Source organism: Balaenoptera acutorostrata, chromosome 11 (genome assembly GCF_949987535.1).
Source record: "Balaenoptera acutorostrata chromosome 11, mBalAcu1.1, whole genome shotgun sequence".
Taxonomy (NCBI): Eukaryota; Metazoa; Chordata; class Mammalia; order Artiodactyla; family Balaenopteridae; genus Balaenoptera; species Balaenoptera acutorostrata.
This window is the reverse complement of record NC_080074.1, coordinates 35056250-35078262: the sequence shown is the minus strand read 5'-3', so window position 1 is coordinate 35078262 and position 22013 is coordinate 35056250. Positions and strand designations below refer to the sequence as shown.

Genomic DNA, 22013 nt, shown 5'->3' with positions numbered 1-22013 from the left:
CGGCAATGTTTCTGGGTGTCGTGGCCTCATCCCTGCTGGCATTTGTCTGAAATGGAGCTGTCTGTCTAACCTAGGCCTGGACGCGCCCTGCCCGGGTAAGTGGGGGAAGATGGGGGTGGGGTGGGGGCGGAGGGGAGTCCGGGGTGGAGTTAGTCGCCTGCCTATTTTCATATTCATTAGAACTGGGAGGTTGCCCGAGGAGCCCAGCTGAGTTTCAAGATATAAAAGCAACTTCGGGTGCCCCCTTTCCAGCCGGGACGTCTTAAAGGGCTCGGAGCCGGGCAGCTCCCCGCGCCGCAGCGCCTGCTTCCCCTTCGCTCCTCTCTGGCCCTCCCTCCTCCCGCCCCCTCGCTCCCTCCCCCAGCGCGCTCCAGCCTCCGAGCTCCAGTAGCTCCGAGACAGCTTTCCAGGATTATGGAGTTTCTGAGCGAGAAGTTTGCCCTCAAGAGCCCACCGAGTAAAAACAGTAACTTTTACATGGGCGCAGGAGGCGCGTTGGAGCACGTTATGGAGACGCTGGACAATGAGTCCTTTTACAGCAAAGCGTCGGCGGGCAAATGCGTGCAGGCCTTCGGGCCCCTGCCCCGCGCCGAGCATCACGTGCGCCTGGAGAGGACCTCGCCCTGTCAGGACGGCAGCGGTGAGTCCCCTGCTGCAGCCGGAGTCGCGGAAGCCCACCCGCAAATCCGGAGTGCGGGGAGTGGTCGGGGCAGGGAGGGAGGGAGGGAAGGAAGAAGGAAGGAAAAAAGGAAGGAAGGAAGGGAGGAAGGAAGGAAGGGAGGGAGGGAGGGGGAGCGAGAGAGCTGGAGGGCGGAGGAAGGCAGTGGAACGGTGCTTATTTTAGGAAGCGGAGTTTTGGCTGCTACAGACTTTGGGGGGAGCCGAGGAAGGAACCCGCACCCGGTTGCCTCCGCGCGGTTCTCCTTTCGCTGTCCTCCACGGGTCCTGGAGTCCCTCTGTCAGGACCCCGGCGTAAACTGATAGGGCGCTAAATAGAGCGTAATTGAGTCAAGACAGCGCGCTTCCTCTGCGAGCCCGCCGCGCTGCCCAGGCAGGAGGAGCTGAAATCCATCACAGCTCGTTAGAGGACGTCACTACCGTCACGAATAAGAAAACTTAGGTGAAAAATGTTTTTTTACTTTTCAAGACGCAACGATATTTTTCTTTGTGAAGTTAGAGGGTTACTAGATTAGTTTGTGGGGATCTGTAATTTCTACTTCTTTGGGTTTGCGATACAACAACATACATTTTTGTTAAACGCCAAACCACTTTAAATAGCTTCGGGCAAAGAATCTTCAATATAATCACTCACTCCCGAATTCTGCATTGTCTATTTTTCTGACTCCACGTAGAAGTCACCTAAGAAGACTTTCGGAATGCTTCTGGATGAAATCTTTAACTTTGGATGGCCAAGTATCTCAAAGTCAAAATGTTATCAAAACAAACCATCTATCTTTTCTATCTTGTAACCCAATACAAACCTATTTTTTTAGATCGCGACAGCTAAAGCAAGTTTACAATTCCAAGAGGACTTTTTCTTATCATTGTATATATTCCACAGTTAAGCTGTAAGGAGCGGGTTGTTTTAAAATAACAAACGAATTAAGTGTGAAATATTTACAGCAAGCCCGCCGCCCCCTATTCTAATGGTAGTTCAAAATCTGGCAAGGCACCGGCTCATAGAAGCTCCTTTTCTAAATACCTAGTACGCAATAAGCTTAAAAAACGACCTCGTATATTTTACTTATTTTGTTCAACGTTGCAAGTTACTTTTGACCTGCAAGGTTAAATAAAAAATAAAGGCGCAAACAATAGAGAAAATCAGTTAAATCTCAGTCATTTATTTAGGAAGACGCAAAAAATTTTTATTTTAATACACTGAAGTTTTGGCTTTCCGGCTGTATTTCACATTGCAATATTTTTATTTTGGAATTTACAGAGATATACATAAAGTTATTTCTATGGACAGGATTTTTAAAAAATGGTTCTGAAATGTCCTCTGTTGACAGCTGGATACGACTCAATCATAATTTTTATTTAAATTGTCGGGATTCCAAAAATAAGAAGAGAAATAGGTGATTTTTGATACTTTATCAAGTTTTTAAAGAACATCAGACTATTAGGATGGATTTTAATAGGAAAGTATTAAGTAAGATAAATGTAGGCAACAAGGAGTCCGCTAAATTTAGGAAAGTTCCTGTCTTTCTCCTGAGATGCCCTTACCCTCACGCCTGCTTCCCCTCCCCCATCCCTAATTGCCGCAGTTCCCCATTTAACTCTGCCCGCGGAGACAAAACCGTATTGTTTGTTCATGTCCAGGCTCTTCTTTCTGTTTAGTTTTACATCACATCTTTTTTTGCCTAAATACTCTTCCGTATTTAAGTTACCTAGGTACTAGAGTTCAGTACATTTGTTTAATGATTAAAGCAGTTGTAAAAATACATCATGAGAGAATTTTAAAATAGACAGAAACGAAAAAAGTGTAACAATTCATTGGAATCATTGTTGTGGCAGGGCTGACTTAAGAAAAATGCTTCCCGTTGCATTATGTGCCTCCGTTACATTTGTGTGTGTGTGTGACATCATATGATGCATTTTCGTTTTATATCATACTGCAAGCATGCACTCAAATCTGGAGGAAATCACTAAAATTAAAGCACCCCTAAACAGAATGCCAGGTGACATCCTTTGTAATCTTTTAATAGATGTTTTAATTTCTGTGCTTTACTAGAGGGAAGAGTAAAGCTTTCTGTCTTAAAACATGTTTCATGAGTTAGGCATAAATTTGACAAATTTAGAAAGAACTGCAAATGAGTTTTTAAGCTAAAGAAGTCTACCTAAGTCTTATTACTTTCTGTAGGAAACACACACAGAAACTGATGGAAAATTCATTTTTTAACTTAGTAGGTTGCTTTTTGAAATAAAAAATTTAAATGCAGACATGATATACAGTTGAAATATTGGAAATATAGTAGGAAACAATACCATCTTATATCTATAGTCCATAGGTTTTGTGTGGAGGAGAAACATAACTTTTGAAAAGAGTTTGGATTTTGGTTTACAGATAGTATTTAAAATTGAAATATCTTTTTTGAGCCATGTAAGTAGCTTACTTTTGTCTGCTGTGAATAAATAAGACATATTAAATTTGGCTCACCTTTCAAAAATTACGCTCACTTAGATTTTTTTTAAATTACGGCGTCTTTTAATTTGACTAATTTGATTATAAATTATGTGCATAAACATTACGTTAATCCTGGAAAATAGAACTGTGTGTTTTGACAAATTATATGAGTTCCATGTACACATTTTTAGATGATTCTAAACCTGCCCAAAGTGAATTAATAATGTGATGATCAAATTAATACTGGCACAATAAATCATAATGGACCGCTTCCCTGATGCTCTAAATTACTTCAACTTAAGTCCTTCATCCATATGTTTTGCAATCCTGAGAACTGTTGTTTTCCCCCTTTGGGTACAGTGAACTATGGGATCACTAAAGTAGAAGGACAGCAGCCTCTTCACACCGAACTAAATAGAGCTATGGACAACTGTAACAGTCTCCGGATGTCTCCCGTGAAAGGGATGCCAGAGAAGGGAGAACTGGATGAACTTGGGGATAAATGTGACAGCAACGTATCCAGCAGTAAGAAACGGAGACACCGAACCACCTTTACCAGCTTGCAGCTGGAGGAGCTGGAAAAGGTCTTTCAGAAAACCCATTACCCGGATGTATACGTCAGAGAACAGCTTGCTCTGAGGACTGAGCTGACTGAGGCCAGGGTCCAGGTAGGAGCCAGATGAAGGCTTGGGTGTGTGTGTGTTTGGAGGGTGGAGTACTTGGAGGGGGGATAGTGTTTGATCCATAGTTGTGTTTTACTACAAAGGAAGAAACTGATTCTCCTACTGAAGATACAGAACAGTGTAGTATGTAAGTGTAGCATGTAAGTCTACTAAAGTTACTTTCTACTTGCAAAGGATTTGACAACTCACACACAAGTATAAAAGAAAAGAACACTTGAATTATTACATAGGCATAAAAACTAATGATTATTTTAAAAGAACAGAATATGATAACAAATCTCTGATTTCAAAAAGTGATTTTTAAAGGACAAAAAACCAGTCATAGCTATCCAATCTAGTAATCCATGTATTTTATTTTTCTATTTTATCAGCCGTTGAAGTTCTTTTTGGGTTATATACCCTATATTGGTAACTTATTTGTATAGTGGTCCATAAGTCTATAATTTTACTGAGGTTGGGGTTATAATAAAACAAGGAAAAATGAAACAATCTCACAAACTCCCAGTTGTTATGTATACCATAAACTATTTTCACTATACATAATTAAAGAAAGATCATATAGCTCATCTACAGTTTTCTAGCCCCAGGAATTGCCAGTACATGCCATTCCGTTATAATTTTTCAAATCTAGATAACTTATATGATTTTTGCAGAGGCAATAGGAATAATAATCTTAAAGTAATTTTTAAATATATAAATTCAGTTAAATTATATCTATATGTTGTATTCAAATTATCAAATTGGATGATTCAATATACTAAATTTCTTAATAATTTGAAAAAAAATTTTTAAATATTGGGTAAAATTCTACCTCCTAAGTGTATTTTATTTTTACTAGCCTTGATATTCTAAACTATATTAGTCCCTAAGTAACAATAATTCAGAAGAATAACCTTTTTCTTTGTGTGTGTTTTTACTACTCCAAATAAAATAATTTGAATTTTGCAATTCCCATAAACTACTAGAATAGAGAAATAAATAAAAATTTTATTCTGAGTGGAGTAATAGTATTCCTTCTGAAGATTGAGCCATTGTAAGGCCCTTATACATCAGTAAAGACAGCATCTGGTGGTGCAGGAATACCAAGCAGCAGATTTTTGCTTTAGTTTGTGGAGACAAATGGTTACTTTATCTTAGTTCAGGAAGTAAATGTATAGAAAGTCAACACTAAGGAAGAATTTTAGAACTGTCAAGTGTTAACACAAACCCCCCACATGTGTGTTTCTTGGTCTTGTGTTCATATATGTAAATTAGTTATACTTGTAACCATAGAAAAATGTATTTACACACACACAGTGATCAGCTGTGCACAAAGCATGTTTTCCCCTTATCATTTCACCAAGTTCTGATTAATTTTTGTCTAAGAACATGCACAGAGAGCCAGCCTGAACCTAATTTACTCAGATGGTTCTCTCTTCTGCTTTTCACATCAGAGTGGTAATTGGCACCCATTTTAAGGAGATTGTCAAGTCTTTTTCTCAGTAAAAAAGCCCTCATTACTAAATTCCCTCAGTATGCTCCTGCTGCGGAGAGAGCAAGAAAGTGTGTTCTGTTTTGTTTTGTTGTTGATGTTGTCTTAAGCCCTGAATATAGTGGATAATACACACTTCCCAGCAGTGTTCTAAGAAACCATCTGAACAGGTAGCTGTCTTTGTCTTCTTTTAATTGCTGAAAACTCTTCAAAGTGCCATCTTAAATTTGCAATACATGCTTACGCACCAAACTGAGTATTAGTATGTCTCCATAAGTGTGAAGGTAAAGATATGAAAGGTTAGAATTGAATATGAAAAAGAGTAAAAATTTCAAATAAATTCTAATGAAAGGCTTTTTACAATTTGCATTTTCATACTTCATTTCCAGCTTCTTTCCTAAATATTTTATATTCTGAATATAGTTCTGTAAAGACTAAAGAGCTTCCTGAAAGCTGCTTATGTAAATTTTACATATTGAATATCAAATTATACATATTGAATATAATTTTCTATATAGAGAACTGTATTAAAGAGAGCTTTAATACCTTAAAATATTAAAATGATGATTCTGCAAAGCTACAAGTGTGAATTAGTTAATATTTAACCCTCTGAGGAAGATAGGTGTTATAATGGATATTTCATCTATGCAATTAATTAGAGAGATTTGGAAGGCGGTTTAGTGACCCTGTAGAGGCCGTACTAACTCACAGGCTTTCTTGACACTTGATTATATCTGCCCTGTTTCTTTTTTAATTTATATTACCCGTAAGTCTTTTAAATTGGATAAATGATTTTGAAGATTTTATGAGCATTTTCTATAAGAGAAAATAAATAAGTGGTGTCATTTACATAATAAACAATTTGTATATTTTAAAACCATAGTTCAGCTTCAGATGATACCATTTTACCCTAAGTCTTTATCATAATCAATATAATATATAATCCTAATGGTTTTTGTTTCTAAATAATCATGATATTTCTGCTGATGCCATATGTTTTAGATATAATCTTTATGTTTACATTTTTCTAAGTTTTTCTAAGTCTGGGTACAACCCAGAAGAGCCAATTGTTTTGACAGACCCAGATATTAATTTGGTTATAGATTGGCTGGGTTAATGTTATATACATAGCCCCAAACTAAAAAGTTATGAATGTCTTCCAGGCTTGCAGCATTCTCTGAGAGAGGGATTATTATCTGTGATAATTTGGAGATATAAGGAATCTTCACGGTCATATAATCTAATTCTTTTTTATTTTCTGTAAATGAAAAAACAGAGGCTCAGACATATTAAATAAATTTTTGAAAATGTCTTGTCTCTTTGTATTAAATTATATTGCCTCATGGACATGGCACTTGTCAGGGTAAAATAGAAAGTAAAGTTTGTGGATCCTTTTCTAATATAAAAAAATTCCCTTTTTAGTAATTATGTTGACCTGGTTTACCTTTCTAATTTGAAGTCTTTGAACATCATATTTGCATTATCAACTATTCCTTACCTAAAATTCTACTTTTTAAAAAAATTAGGTTTGGTTTCAAAATCGAAGGGCCAAGTGGAGAAAAAGAGAACGTTATGGCCAAATCCAGCAAGCTAAAAGCCATTTTGCTGCCACCTATGACATATCAGTTTTGCCAAGGACTGACAGCTATCCACAGGTATGGTAAACTGCACAGAACACTGAGAGGCATAGGTGTGGTTTGTATATTCTTAAAAGGGCTAGTATAAGCTTTATTATATCTAATAGCCAAGAATGAAAATTTTAATCTCCAAAAGAATTTTTCCATGTTTGTTAGATTTTTATTTTACTAAAATATTTATTTATTTATTTTAATTTATTTTTCTAGAGCCATTCATGTAAAAATATTTCAGGGTCTCTTCTTTGGTATACATTGAAACAACTTAAGAAGCATCATTCAGTAGTATGTCTTTTAATTACTCACTCCCTTTGTTAACTTTTAAAATACATAAAGCATTGCTTGGCATGCTATCTCTGTGGCTGTTGTTTCATGAACCATACCATAACCTGGTGTCACATGTGACCTGTGACACCTTCAGTTTCACTGAAAACCATCCTTTTTTCAGTTTTAAGTTCCACTTAAAACTATGTTGTCTTTTCAGCTTTGAGTTTGCTCATTGTTTCAAGGAAACATTTAGCCCTTTGTGACATAAAACATATATAGAATTAGTACTGGACATAATTTTTCCAATGTATCATGTTAGGAAAGACTTCTTTTATAATGGGAGCTCTCATCTCATTTCAAAGAATATTTAGAAATTCATTTTCCTCTAATTTTTCCTTTTAATTTAGAGAGGGGTTTTTTTCATACTTTGTAATTCACGTAAATAAATTTTGTCTTTCTAATTGGGTATTACTTTTTCCTAGTACTGAATTATAATATTCAAAATTGTATTTGATACATGATAAAGGATGTGTGTATTATAAGGAACTTTTAAACCATCTGTTATTTCATTCCTTATTGTTTAATGATGTACATTGTAAGAGACTACTTTGAAAACAAATATGTAACATATATGCTGGTAGAATACCTTGATAGTCCAGTAAACAGATCATCTCAGCCCCAAACTTAAGGGTATTTGTTTTCTTTAACTGTAAATTCATACCCTGTGAGCATGAATTCAGTCCTTTAATTTCATGCTATCTTTGTGTTCTTGGGCATTTCATGATTTTTTAAAAACCTATTTTGAGACCTTCATTCCTCCAGATAAATCCACCAAATTTATTAATGTAACATTATATGCAAACAAGAGCCTTAGAGATCACCTAGTTCAATTCCTTCATTTTAGAAGTCAGGAAACCAGACCCAGATGAGGTAAAAAAAAAAAAAAAGGTCTGTGATCACACAAGTGGTTCCTTACAGGGTAGTCTATAAAAGACTGTTACAGCTAAGCCTTGCCACTGCAGTTTGCTAGAAGACCAACATTATGGGTACCTTTTGAATAAATGCCCATACCTACCTTAAGAAGAATCTTGTTTCTTTCACTTTAAAAATTTTATCTGAAAGTAGCTCCTTTATATTTTCTCCTATTTTAAAAGCATGTATATACTCCTGGTTACTTAACATCACAGGGCTAATGAAATTTTATTCACCAAATATTTTGAGTGTCCTAGTTGAGTTCTAAACAGAGTGCTGTGAGGATGTTTGTCCTCTAGGCTGTAAGCGCCATGAGATCAGGCACTGCTATTTTCCTAGCTGTTAACACGACTATAGCCCTTACTGTCAGGCACTGTTCTAACTAGGCTACATATGTTAACTCATTTAATCCTTACAACAACCTTATGCAGTAAGTATTATTGATTATTCCCATTTTTCTTATGAGGAAACTGAGGCACAGAGAGGTGAGGTATTTACTCACTTTCATTAGTGGTAGTGAACCCAGATTTGAGCAGAGCCAATCTAGCTCTCAAGGGCAAGATCCTAACTCCCACAATAGACTGTCTCTCCCAGTGAATATGTTTGAATGATTGAATGATTAACTAATACCAAAGGAGCATAAGGCTTAAGTTGCATTATTCAAATTGCAGTTTAGTTCAGGGGAGCAGAGGATGTTCTCACAACCAGTGAAATCACAATTAAAAAAATAACGGAGATGGCATATAGTGCATATAATTTTGAACTACTTGACTGTTGGTGACTTTAGAAATAATAAAGTCACAAATTATGAACTCTTTTCAAATGGACTTTAAACAGTCTTACTGATATGTCCCACAACACTTGACTGTGATGTATCTTTTTTTCACCTTATTATTTCAATATTCATTCCTTTCCTTGCTACCATTTCTATTTGCCACTTTTCTGCTCCTTGCTTTCGGTTGCCTTATCTCTAAGCCCCCTTTCTTCTTAGTATACCATAAAATGTGTAGAATAGTGCCTGGACCAATCAAGCTCTATATAAAAGCTTAATATAACAATATAACTAGTCACGCTTTTTTCCTAAAATTATCTTGCTACTATGTTATTGTGCCTCATAGCTTGTGACATTAACGATTAGCAGAATGAGGTCACCTAGTAGCTCAGGCAGGAAAGGAAATGGTAAAATCAAATTATACATTTGATAGTCTTTTTCACGCCAACAAAGGATAAATTTTAAAAAATTCCCCTCACAGATAACAGAATTTTGCACTAATTCTTCTTGTGGCTTCTCCATTACTTATATACATTGGTTACACCACCTCATAATTTAAGTATGGGAATGCAGAGATCATATGTTGAACTTATTTTGACAGTGCAATTCATTAACAATGATAAAAATCAATACTGGTGAGTCCACACCACTTTTCTGTATTGGTAAGTCATTTAATGTTTGGTTACCAAAAATTCTGAAATCAAGCATCTCCCACTCCCCACTGTAGGTATTGGATAAAGTCAGGGGAAAATTCCATTTTGACTTAAAAATATATGGTTGACATTTTTTAGTTTGTTTGAAAAAAAATAATTATGCAAAAATCATGTCTCTCAAGACTCAGCCTAAGGAAACTTTTTTTTTTTTTTATCATGTGGCTTAAAAATAGAAGTTTATAATGGGAAAAATAGGAACTGAAATAGAGCCTAACCAACTCAATGCAGTAAGACACTGAATTTGGTTACTGTTACTAATTACAGAAAAAAAATTATTAATTACAAAATGTTGGAACTAGAAAATGTTGGCGGCAGGACAGAAATAAAGAATTAGCAATTTGGCAAGGAAACAAAAGCATACACAGAAATACATCAAAACCAGAAATTGTTTACAAAATGATCTCCTTAAGCCTGCTCATAATAATAAGCCTGTGTATCATAATCTTACCTAGCATAAAGGTATCTGTATATAACATAATGTTTATTTGTGAATAGTAATTAATATTTTCTAAAATGTTCTAAATACTTTGTTTCCACTGGTCTTCATTACACTATAGTAACAACAGCTGTAACAGTAAAAATAGTAACTACCAGTTGAGGGCTTATTTTAAGCCAGGCTTCCTTCTTATAGCCATTAACTCATTGAATTTGAGCCCAAGTTTCTTGAGTTCAGGAGTCCCAGGCTTTTTATGCAACATTATGTTGGATTCTCCCTAATCCAACACTAAGTGTTGAAATAGTACAATTTTGACCCTAAAACATCACATTACTTTGGTAAGGAAAAATGCTTTCATTTTTAAAATTTGTAAAATAATAAAACATTTTAAAAATATAGATACTTCTTAGACTGTTTAAGATATTCTTTCATGAAGCCTCCTCTCAATTTTCCCTCAATCAGCACATCACTTTCTCATTGACATTGTGATGGATTGTGTAAAATGTCTCCCACACATTTAGGATGTAAAGTATTTAAAAGATGATTCAGTTCTTATTCACGTTTGTATCACCACAGTATTAAGCAAATTATGTATACACTGAATAGATGTGAAAAAAAGTACTGGTTCACTTCAGTATTCAGGATTATATTATAAAACAAAAGCTAGTCTACTTTTAATAAAACAGATGGTTTCTGAATCTCTGATATTAACCAGCTCTGTGGTCTTAAGCAATTAACTTTTCCTCTTTGAAAAGAATAGGCTAGAAAGATTTTGTAGACCCCTTTCAGCTTAATTTGTTTTTCTTGCAGAGTTATTTGCATTTTATCAAACAAATATGCCAGGTATTGTTTTAGGCACAGAGGTTATACAAATGATCCAGACAAAATCTCCTGCTTTGTGGACAGATTACAAACTAGATATTACAAATTCTGCAAACACTTCTTGATGCAAACTAGACCCAGCAAACCAAACCAATTAGAGACCTACATAATTTTGTCCTTGAGTTTAAGAAGCAAGCACGTATCTATCAACATAAGATTCTAACTTGTTTCTAATTTATCAAAACCAAAGCATTTTAAAAATAATTTTAGTGAATAAAATATTTTCTGTTAAGTTATAAACATTTTCTAGAAGATTAAAGCAACCTTCATTCTTAAAAGAAGAGCTAATTTCATGCCATTAGGTTTAGTTTGGATTAAAAGTACATTAACTTTATCATTTACTAGCTGAGTAACTTTGTGTAAGTCTCAGGACTTCCTTGATCTTCAGAGTCTTTATTTGTAAAATTGAGTGCTAGAGTTGGTGGTCTTAGTAGTGTAGATGGTGATGATGATGATGGTGATGATGATGATGATGATGATACTTTTTCTGTTATGGAGAGGATTAAAGTGACTTCTAAACAGTCTGTGCAGCTAAATCCTGGGATTTGGGATGGGCCATGGACTAATGTATGACTGTGGGCTGCACAATTAGGGAGTTGTGGATTCAAATCCTGGCTCTGCCACTTTATAGATTTTTAGACCTTTGGCAAATGAATTAACCTCTAGGAATGTTTCTCTTCATTTATAAAATGGTGATACAAGTTCATATGTTATTCGTGAGGATTAAACAAAATAGTTTCTGCAGAGTTCTTAGGATATTGCCTAGTACATAATGAGTGCTCCATAAATAGTCATGGTTCTATGATAGTCATTAGTCATTATTAATTTTTTTCTGCAGTAGAGAGGTAGCTAAGTGGTTTGAATTTTCCCTTATGTTGTAGCATTTAAGCTCATCCAATCTGTGAGTATATTTACTATTTTGGGATCTAGAGAAAGATCAAATTCAGTTAAATATGCTTTCTTCTTTAAATTAGGATGAACAAATATGGTAGCTTTAGGAAAATTTGAGTATATTCTTAATCCACCAAAATTATTTTCTCATGAAGAAAATATTTTCATCAAAAATTTTGAAAAAAGGGTTGAAGGTTTTTCCCACCAAAATTTTCAATGAGGTTTTACTTAGTATATATTGAGAATCATAATTAAATCTATATATTCCAAATGCACTAAAGGACCCATGCAGTATTTTTGCTTTCTGTTGTTTAATTGATGACTTTATAAGTATATGCCATTTGGAGTTTGAACATGCCAAGAGTTGGATTCAAGTTATAGATAATTTGTAGTAACTGGAGTAATTTTAAAAAGCAGATGAAAGTTGTATAATATTTCTAGTTTAACAAATCTATTTCAAACATTGTTATTATACAACTTTTAAAAGGAAATGTTAAAGTTTCTGTAAAATAGTGATTTGAAGATATTGTTCACCCTACTTTCTTCTCTCACAAGTATCTGTCCTAATCTTAAAGTTTACCTTTGCTTAAGCTAAATAAGGAATATGAAACTTGTTTCCTTTACCACCGTGGTTTAGTGATTTAAAGGTATCTGGAGCAGGTTTTTTTTTTTTTTTTTTTTTTTTTCTGGAGCAGTTTTTACCTTTAGAAAAAGTATCACATTTTTATCACTATTATTTCTATTTTTTCCCCAGATATTTGAAGTAAACAAAGATCCCAAGATCTTTAAAAAATGTTAATAATATAGCTATACTTGATGCATCATGTAATGAATAGTCTCATATCTGTCAAACAACCAATAAGATGGTCATATATTGTGATACAATTAAACTTCCCTCATGATGAATGGAGGGACAAATAACAGCATCAGGTCAGCAGGTCATAGTGATATTGTACAATTTCTCACTGATTGTAAGCACAAATATTTAATATTATAGAAGGACATAATTTTTTCAAATTAATATAATTTTTACAATGGATAAAGTTGCTAATTTAATTAAATATATGCATATATATTTTATATAAACACATATAAAGACTATTTCACATATATGTGTATGTTAAAACTAAGTTATGTGTAGTAGGAGGTAGATTTTGTTAGTATCAGGTAAAGGTGCAGCTAGACACAGACAGTGAATAATTCTTTTATTTTGTTGAAAGTACAGATACTTTAAAGAGGTAAAGAATATCCTCCAAAAGAAGTAAAGTGCATTCATGTTGTTGACTATGAAAATAGATTTATTTTTTTTAATGTAATATTCAAATTTAATGTGATTTAAAGACTTTACATAGTCGTAATAACTTAGCTGGGTTTTTTTTTTTTTTTTTTTGCTTTTAATAAGTGACCACTGTTAAAGCATTGTATTTAACGGAATTGGTCATACATATTTTATATTTTAAGAGGAAAGAGTAAATCAATAAATTGAGTAGGTTACCAAAATAAGTAATAAATATGAAAATAAGTTATTGAGAAGTGCCAATGTTCCTCATACATATAAAAACTACCTTATAGGAGAATAGAGAAGAACCAGGGGGGAAATTAAGCATCAAAGTCTGAGAAGTCTATGAGAACAGACTTGTGGAGTAAAACCTACAGTTCAAACCATTGTTGTTAGTGTGAACCTCAGGATATATTTTAATCCAGAATTTTATGTCTGCCATATTTATTAAGCCACGTGTGTCTATGGGTTTTCTTTTTTATTCTAAATTATGGAGCATTAAATAGAAAAAAAATGTTTGTGCAAACGCACAGTTGAATTAAAAAATCACAAAAAGAAAATTCAAATTATAGTTAACACAAATACAAGATGAATATAATTGATAACTTTACTCGGGATTTTAAGAATAAATTCAAAGCTCGTACATGATACCATGTGGGACTCTCTAAGATTAAAAATATACTGTGTAAATACTTCAAGTGTTTGCATATTTGATTTACATGTTAAGTTAATAATTCACAAAGAAAACTTAATTTATATTATAATTTTTGTTTCTTATAATTGTAAATTTTTTAAATAGATGAATTGTCATTAAAAATGAATCAGCAATAGTTACCATGCATGTATTAAAATACATGAAAAAGAAGGTGACAAATAATTGGAAAATACTTCATATGATACTTGTTGCTGGACAATTATTAAAAAAATAGCAAATGCTAAGTGCTATGATTTTATTCTCTCCTTAAGTGAGTTGATTTGAAAGGTTTCATTTTAAGGCATGTAGGGTGAGATTTCCTATGAATCTTTTTAAAAAAATGATCACAATTAATACAAAATTTGAGAACACATTCAACACTAAAGGAAATGAGAAATGTTCTTAATGCTTCCTCTGTCTTTGACTTGGAGCATATTTCAAATATTATTTGAATAATACAAAATTTAAACACCTTTATATGGTATCATTCTTAAAATTTTCAGACATTAACATGTCTTATGAGACTTAGTGCTTTTAATTTTTGCACTAATGAGATATATACTTTTATTTTTTCTGTATAGCAGTTTTCTTCTCATTAGTTCATTAATCTCATATGACTATTACATCTAATAGTGATTTTTTTTTTAACAGAAAAGGCACTCTTTCTTGTTTCAAATTCCTGTATACATTTCTAAGATGAAATTTAATTTAAGAACTCAAGGTAGCAATGAGTACTTAACATGTGATCCTTTTCTGATGAATAAATAATTTCTAATCCCTTCAACTTAATAGTACTATGTGTTGAAAACATATATTTTGGGAATTTTTGAAATGTAAATTGATTCGCCCCAAATCTTAGTATTTATATATTATCTTAAATTTTTTTCGTTACAATTCCACCTAATAAGAGGGCACTGATGAAAACATACCCTCATTTCTATCTCAGGTAGTACCTAAACTTGCTCAGATTGATCTTTTCACTGCGTAATTAATTCAAGTTGGGATTCTTTTTTTTTCCAGATGCACAAGGTCTCAGTGTGTGTTATTCACTGGTAGCAAATTCACTATTTAGAAAAACACTTATACCCCTTCTCCCTGCCAGCAGCTTACTGATGTAGTTACTAGAAAAGTTAATGGGACCCTAAGTTTAGACAACAGCTAAAAATATCTGCAAGTTACTAAGCATATGATTCTTATTAATATTTTATCCCTCTAAATTTTAAAGGAACAGATATGCTAATAAAGAATGTAATGGTCTCTTAAAAAATTGAACTGCTTTTGTAAACAGTGATGTTTTCATTTTTAAAAGAGACCATATAAAAAATCAGGTAAATTAAATTATATAGTGATAATGTAATAAATCTATATAGTAAGTATTGAATAATATTCAGAGTAGTCAATAAATGTAAACATTCTGTCAAACAGGAAAAACCAAAGTCCACTTTCAGATTTTAATGCAAAGAAGCTATTGCTATAACATCATCACAAATACCTCTTTGTGAATCCCTGATCTCTGTCTTTTTAAAGCAACCTTTTAACTCCCACAGGGAAGTGTTGGGGCTGTGATGTGAGGGTAGTGTGAGGATAGGATAATATGTGTATCATGGTGTGTATGTGTGTCTATGTATGTGTGTACATGTAGATATTGGTGGCTGGTAGAAGCAGTGTATATGTAGAGGAGTAAAGTTAAATAAACTTATTTTAGTAGAAAAATATTTAGTTGGTTTTGGAGATGCTCTAAAATTAAGGAACAGTTATTACTCATCTATTCTCACATTTTTCAGTATTCTATTAAATCCAGATTAAATTCCATTGGCTAGTATCTCAATAAATACCACTAACAGTAGGATATAGAGTATATAAATCAGGAAACTATTTGCTTTTTTTTACACATCATGCTACTTTACAACTAAGGGAAAGTAATAAACTTACATTAAAAGGTTTTTTAAAAGTATGAAAAATTCTCCACTACAGTGAGATCAGCAAATATATTAGAAATATACACCAGATTTAGCATACTAAAATTTTCTTTACAGTTTTGGTTATATAAAGAATATGTCTGTATCAAGTTTCCATGGTGAAGGTAGATGAGATTTATAATTTCCTATCCATGATTTACCCTATTCCATTCATGACATATATAGATCCACAGTGAAGAACTCTTAATATATATGTGTATACTTATATATCACCCCTCTCCTTCCTAGCCATTGCTTTTAATTCCTTGAAAGGAAAGTGAATGTTAAATGAATTTGATTTCAGTTTGGAGAGAGACGAAAAAATCAACTTTCCTCCAAAATTCAAAGTTACGGAATAATTAAGTTTTTACTTGATTAGAAAAACATTAAGGGGCAAACGTTCAAAGTGGAGAGTTCTAAGTCAGCTGAACTTCCATTCATGCTAATGGGAGGTTGTTGGCTAAGTTCCCTGGACAGTGCTTTGAACATACCATCAGAACTTTAAAAAATGCTGTGAACCGCATTAAAACATGGCATATTTTTAGATTATCCACTCCTTTTAAACACAACAAAGAAGAAAAAATGTAAAGGCAAGCAGTCTTTTTTTTTTTCTCGTTTTTCTTTTCTTTTTTTTTTAAGCACTCATGAAAAAAGGATGTGGACATTATTCAGTAATGCTGTTCCTGGTTGTAAAGCCCTTGAATATTATACAGTTAGAAACCTACAAAAAAATTATTTGGTGTCAGTGAACTAGTCCAAAACTAGTCTAAAAAAAGAAAAGTAGTGATCTTATTTAGAAAAAAGTGCATTCTTTCATTCCAAAATTTAACAGCAAATACAGTATTTTTAATAAGTCAGAGAGTAAGATTTTTGTATGACTTCTCTGTTGACAAATATATACGCAGTTTTAGACAATATGTGTCGATTCTAGTACATCGTTTTAAAATGATCACTTACAAGAATAGGATTGGTGGAGGGATGGAGGAGACACAGAATGAGCCCACTTGGACAGCAGTAGATTTATTAAACCACAAGCTCAAACGACTTTGTTGTTTAATCAAATATCGCCTTCAAATATTAACAGAAGTAGATGATCTAGAACAAAGATGATACCTGCTGGGTTATCCCTACGGTGATCAGACAACATCTAGATTATATTCTGTTGTCAGTGCTGGATGTTAATAAGGGTGAAGGGTGTTGACAACCTCTAGCATATCCAGAGGATCGTGACTGGAATGATACCATCTGGAAATCATGTCATATGAGGAATCCTTAGAGGAAGGAGACTTGTGATTGTATAATAATCTCCTGATGATATTTGAAGGTTTTCCCATGTAAGAAGGATGCTACTTATTCTGTATCATTTTAAGGGACAGACGTAGAAGAGATAGATAGAGAAAGATAACACTCACTTTTTTACAGAGCTCTCCAAAAGGGAATGGAATGTTTTTTTAAACAGGGTGAGCTTCTTATCACAGGAATTGAACATAATTGAAAATGTACAAGGGTTTTTTGCATTTGGAAAGAAGCTGGACTTCAATAGCGTTTCCTGATCCTAGGTGATTTTAAGAATTGCTTGTGTGTATTATCATTGCCATTATTTTAGTACAAATCCCCTCAGCCACACCCCCTGCTTAATGAATCAGAATCTCCAGGAAGATGCATCTGTGGTGGATAATAAGTGTTTAACAGAAAAAAAAAACAACCCAAAAAACTGCCTAGGGAAATATAGTCAACAGGGTCCAGCTTTGTAATTTTCATGATTTCTGTTAAGATTGTGTAGTATGGTGATTCTAGCATTCAAATCATGAAAAAAATTTTAGATATATTAGCATAAATTGTCCATAAAGCTTTGATTACATCTGCAAGATGGATCAGTCCAAATTTCATATTCTTAGAGATTTTTCCATTGTTTAATAAATGTGTATAAAGGGTTTTTCATATACTGTGTCAGGCCTGGGGATGAGAAAACAGTTGTGAGTGATCATTGGGAATTTTCTTTCAGAAAGTGGAGTCTATGAACAACCAAAAACTTAGGGTTATTAATAAGTAAATAACAATTTCAACTCATAAGACTAGTTTTTATGTCATTGTAGCATTTATTAAGATTTCTTGGGTTCAGATTTGACCTCTACCATTGGAGTTATGCCATCTTGGGTGAGATTCTTAAACTCTTTGTTCTATAGTTTTACCTTTTACGAAATGGGGATAGTAAAAGCACATACCTTTTCCGATGTCAAAATGATTAGAAGTCTTCATCATGCTTTTAACATAATGCTTGACACATGGTAATTAATTGATAACTGTTAGCTATCATGAGCGTGATCTTGATCGTCATCATCAAACGTTTTAAACATCCAGAGGGAATGCTTCAGAGGAAGCAAAACCTCAGTTCACTGGGGATATTATTTTTTATGATTTGCATCTAACTTTAATATAGAAACCAACTAGATCCCCAAAGTCTAATGAAAACATGCCAGAAATTTGAAAATCAAAGAAAGGCTGGGAAGAGAGGGGTGATAGAGATCATGGAAACAGGGCATAGCAGTAAAAACATGTGACAGCATCACTACCCATGAGAATATTTGGGTATCCCCTCAAGTCCAACTAAAGTATTGCTGTTTGTAAATTGCTCTATTAATCTGTCTGTTCAGAAGACATTTCTATATGTTGTATTTCATGAAAAGTAATGCATTTAACTTGCTTGATCATGTTCAGGTAAGAAGTTTTGATCAAAATAACAATATTTGCTCATGTCATGGAAAGTGGAGAATTTCTTTTCATTTTATACATAGATTACTGTTAATTCTTTCAGGGGAAAAATATTTTAAATTTAAATTCATAGATTTCCTTCCTTGCTTTTACTCTCCTTATTTTTTCTTTTTGACTGAGTTGTTAAATATATTTCTATGCATTTGGAATACAAGTAGATGATTTTAATAATAAATTCTAGCAACACTGTGTATAAGTTGAGGGATCCTTTAACAAACATAAAATATAAATAATCTTTCTCCACCACTATCTTGCCTTGCATTTATTTTTTCAAAAGTAAGCAAACAAGTTCACTTTCATTTCCTGAAAGCCCTTTTGTCAGACATATGACTGTGGTTTTTGCAGTGTAGCACAATGTTCGATTGAATGTCAGAGGAAAATCACCCAGATCAAGTTAGAAGAGCTAGTTTGACAGACTAATGACATTAACAGCCCCTCCTGTTGGTTTGAGATACATAACTCAGCAGTCACTGGCACCAATCATCATATTTTGGCTGAAGTGGGATACATATACTAGAATGAACCAAAATTAAAACAGCATAGCCCATGACGATTTAAGGATTGATAATGTATGCAAATCGTGATGGACAGCTAGCTAGATAGCTAGATAGATGTCTATAGAGATTTCTCACAGATTTGACATATTTAAAGCAGCTTAGAAAATATTTATATAAAGAACTATTTTAAAAACAATACTAAAATGAGCATCTTGCCAACCACTGAAGCACCACTTAAGGGATAATATTTGTTGTTCAGTTTAAAACTGGTTGTGGTCCTTTCTAAGTGACAGAGTAACATCTCTACAGTGTAATCTAGAAGATTCATCAACATATTTTTGGCTATTAATTGAAAATAAGTTGTCTTTAAAAGTATGGCTTCAGCTTGGGTGTTGTAAGACTATACCAGAGGCTATATGTAGCAGACTGAAATTTCTATGTAAAAATAAATATGAGAAAACAGTTCTTGTATATGTGTTGAAATAATTGATGATTGCATTCTAATTATGATTTTAAAAAAGAAAAGAAAGTCAGATGGGATAAACATATATACTGTTGTTGTGTTCTAGTCTAAATCTATTGTAATAATACTGTAAAAGGCATATAATTTTTAAATTTCATTTTCTAAGGCTGCATCTCTCTGCCATGCTATACCAAGCAACATTTTCCTTCTTTTTTCCCAGCTCCTGCCGTTTATCAGGATTTTCTCTGTGCTTCTCAGTCATGCATGTGATCACTTTTTTTTTGCCCTTGTTTAAATAGCTAGTCTAAGATACCTCCTATTTAAAATTCATAGTATACAAATTCTACTTAATGTTTCTTTTACATGCTAGTAACTTTAGAGAAATTTGTATTTGCTGATAATATTGCACTGAAATGTTTCCTGTAGAGATTTAATAAGATGAGATGTGAATTTCTTGGGCACAAATGATAACCCAGTTTTCAATCTTATATAAGATGTTATCTAGTACTTTATTTATATTCATATGATATTTTTGCTAATACTTGCATATTTTTCTCAACTGTGCTTTCATTATTGGGTAATAGTCAAGTTTTAGAATTCTAAATCTGTTCTACATGTCATACTTCTGCTGCAACCTCACTATATCATATATAAATCATAGAATAAAATGTTTAAAATATGTGTATAATTGTCCTTTTCACAGAGCTATGTATTCAAGACTATAGGAAATGAAAAACAATGAAACAGTGAACATTTTCCAAAATGAGTTTGATCAAAAGTATCTCTAAAGAACAAACAGCCTCGTATCAGCATTGTTTTCCGGCACAAACTACCACACCAAGAGTCCAGATGTGGAATTTAAAAAAACAAATGCAATTGTGTAATTTTGTTTAGAAACATGAAAACTATATTTAAACTTAAAACCATATTTTTAACCACTTTTCTAAGCACATGAATTGGTCAGGAATCATGACTAAATCTTCCAGATTTCATTTTAAAAATCATGACTATAAAAAGAATACTCAAGAGATTGACATGTTTTGAGAGTATTTTATGTGGTCAAATATGTGGGTTTTGGTGATCCATTCCAGTATAACAAACTAGAAGAATCTTTCAAATAATTATTTTTCAGTAATTGCTTGATGTACTCAGAATGAAATTACAGACCACCCAATAGGAGCAAACAATCAACAGCTAACAAAACTTCGTCAATACAGTTTCACAAAAGTAAGGGAACAAAAGTGAGAACGCGTAAATGTAATATTTGTTGTTTTATATATTCCAGATTCAGAACAATTTGTGGGCAGGAAATGCGAGTGGTGGTTCTGTGGTCACTTCATGCATGTTACCACGTGACACTTCCTCCTGTATGACACCTTACTCTCACTCGCCTCGGACAGATTCCAGTTACACAGGGTTTTCAAACCACCAGAACCAGTTCAGCCACGTGCCCCTCAACAATTTTTTCACTGACTCTCTTCTTACCGGGGCTACCAATGGACATGCATTTGAAACAAAGCCAGAGTTTGAAAGGAGGTCCTCCAGTATCGCAGTTCTTCGAATGAAAGCCAAGGAGCACACTGCCAATATTTCATGGGCCATGTAACATACAGTACTCTTTTCTTTTTCTCTTAATGGCAAAGTAAAACATTCTTATTTCTCATATTTAAAGGATACCACAATAAGCTGCTGTGTGTGGAATTGCTAAAGGTCAAGATATACAGTGAGACCAGCTTAAATGAATAGTTGTTATTATTTAACATTAAAATCTAAGAATGAACCTCTGAAAAGACTAAATAGGTTTACCATGCATCCGTCTCCACAAACTCTGTTTTAGTAGTAAGATTTTTTTTCTATTGTACGAGTCAATGAAATATGATCATGCAGCTTCTGAAAAGAATAAATGTATTAAACAAATTCCTCTGTTATAGATTGATTTATGTTAGTTCTGTATAACAAGAAATCCCTTGTAAAATAATACCTGAAAAAGGAGGAAATGCACTGGGGAAAATGTCAAGATACCAAAGCTGTCAGGTAAATATTGAAGCAGGGTGTTTGGGGGAGTTAACGGCCATTTCTCCCTCTCCGGCTCCAAGACACAATGGGCATATCCTCTGTTGCTGGGAATTTATCTACAGGCCTTGAAGATTTTTTTACCTCTACATGTTTTGGTGAATTTCCACTCCGTGAAAAAAGGACTCTTCGGAAATGACCAGCATTTGCATGAAATATTCGGGCATCGTTTCCTGAAACCATGTGGCTAAAGGTGATAACTGAAATATCCTGGTGTGATTTAAAATACAGTCACAAGAACAGTTTGTATAAGTGCCATCTTTTTAATGAAAAAGCCAGCATGGACTCAGCAATTAATTATCACACACAAGAGAAAATGAAAGTTACAAAACCCGCTGTTGCTTTTAAACTAAAATTGTCAATTAAACTGTACACACAAACATCTAATAAATACACTCAAAGAAATATTTTCAGTTAAAGGAGCAGCAGTTG

The 22013-nt window shown here is 33.6% G+C and overlaps 1 protein-coding gene across 1 annotated transcript; it reads left to right on the top strand.

Annotated features, from left to right (window-relative positions):
- Positions 1 to 414: 414 nt before the first annotated feature.
- ALX1 (ALX homeobox 1) lies at positions 415 to 21114 on the top strand. Its single transcript, XM_007165928.2, has 4 exons — positions 415 to 640; positions 3485 to 3792; positions 6805 to 6933; positions 20794 to 21114. Exons 1-4 carry the CDS (start codon positions 415 to 417, stop codon positions 21112 to 21114), a joined length of 984 nt encoding a protein of 327 aa, XP_007165990.1.
- The last annotated feature ends 899 nt before the right edge of the window (positions 21115 to 22013 follow it).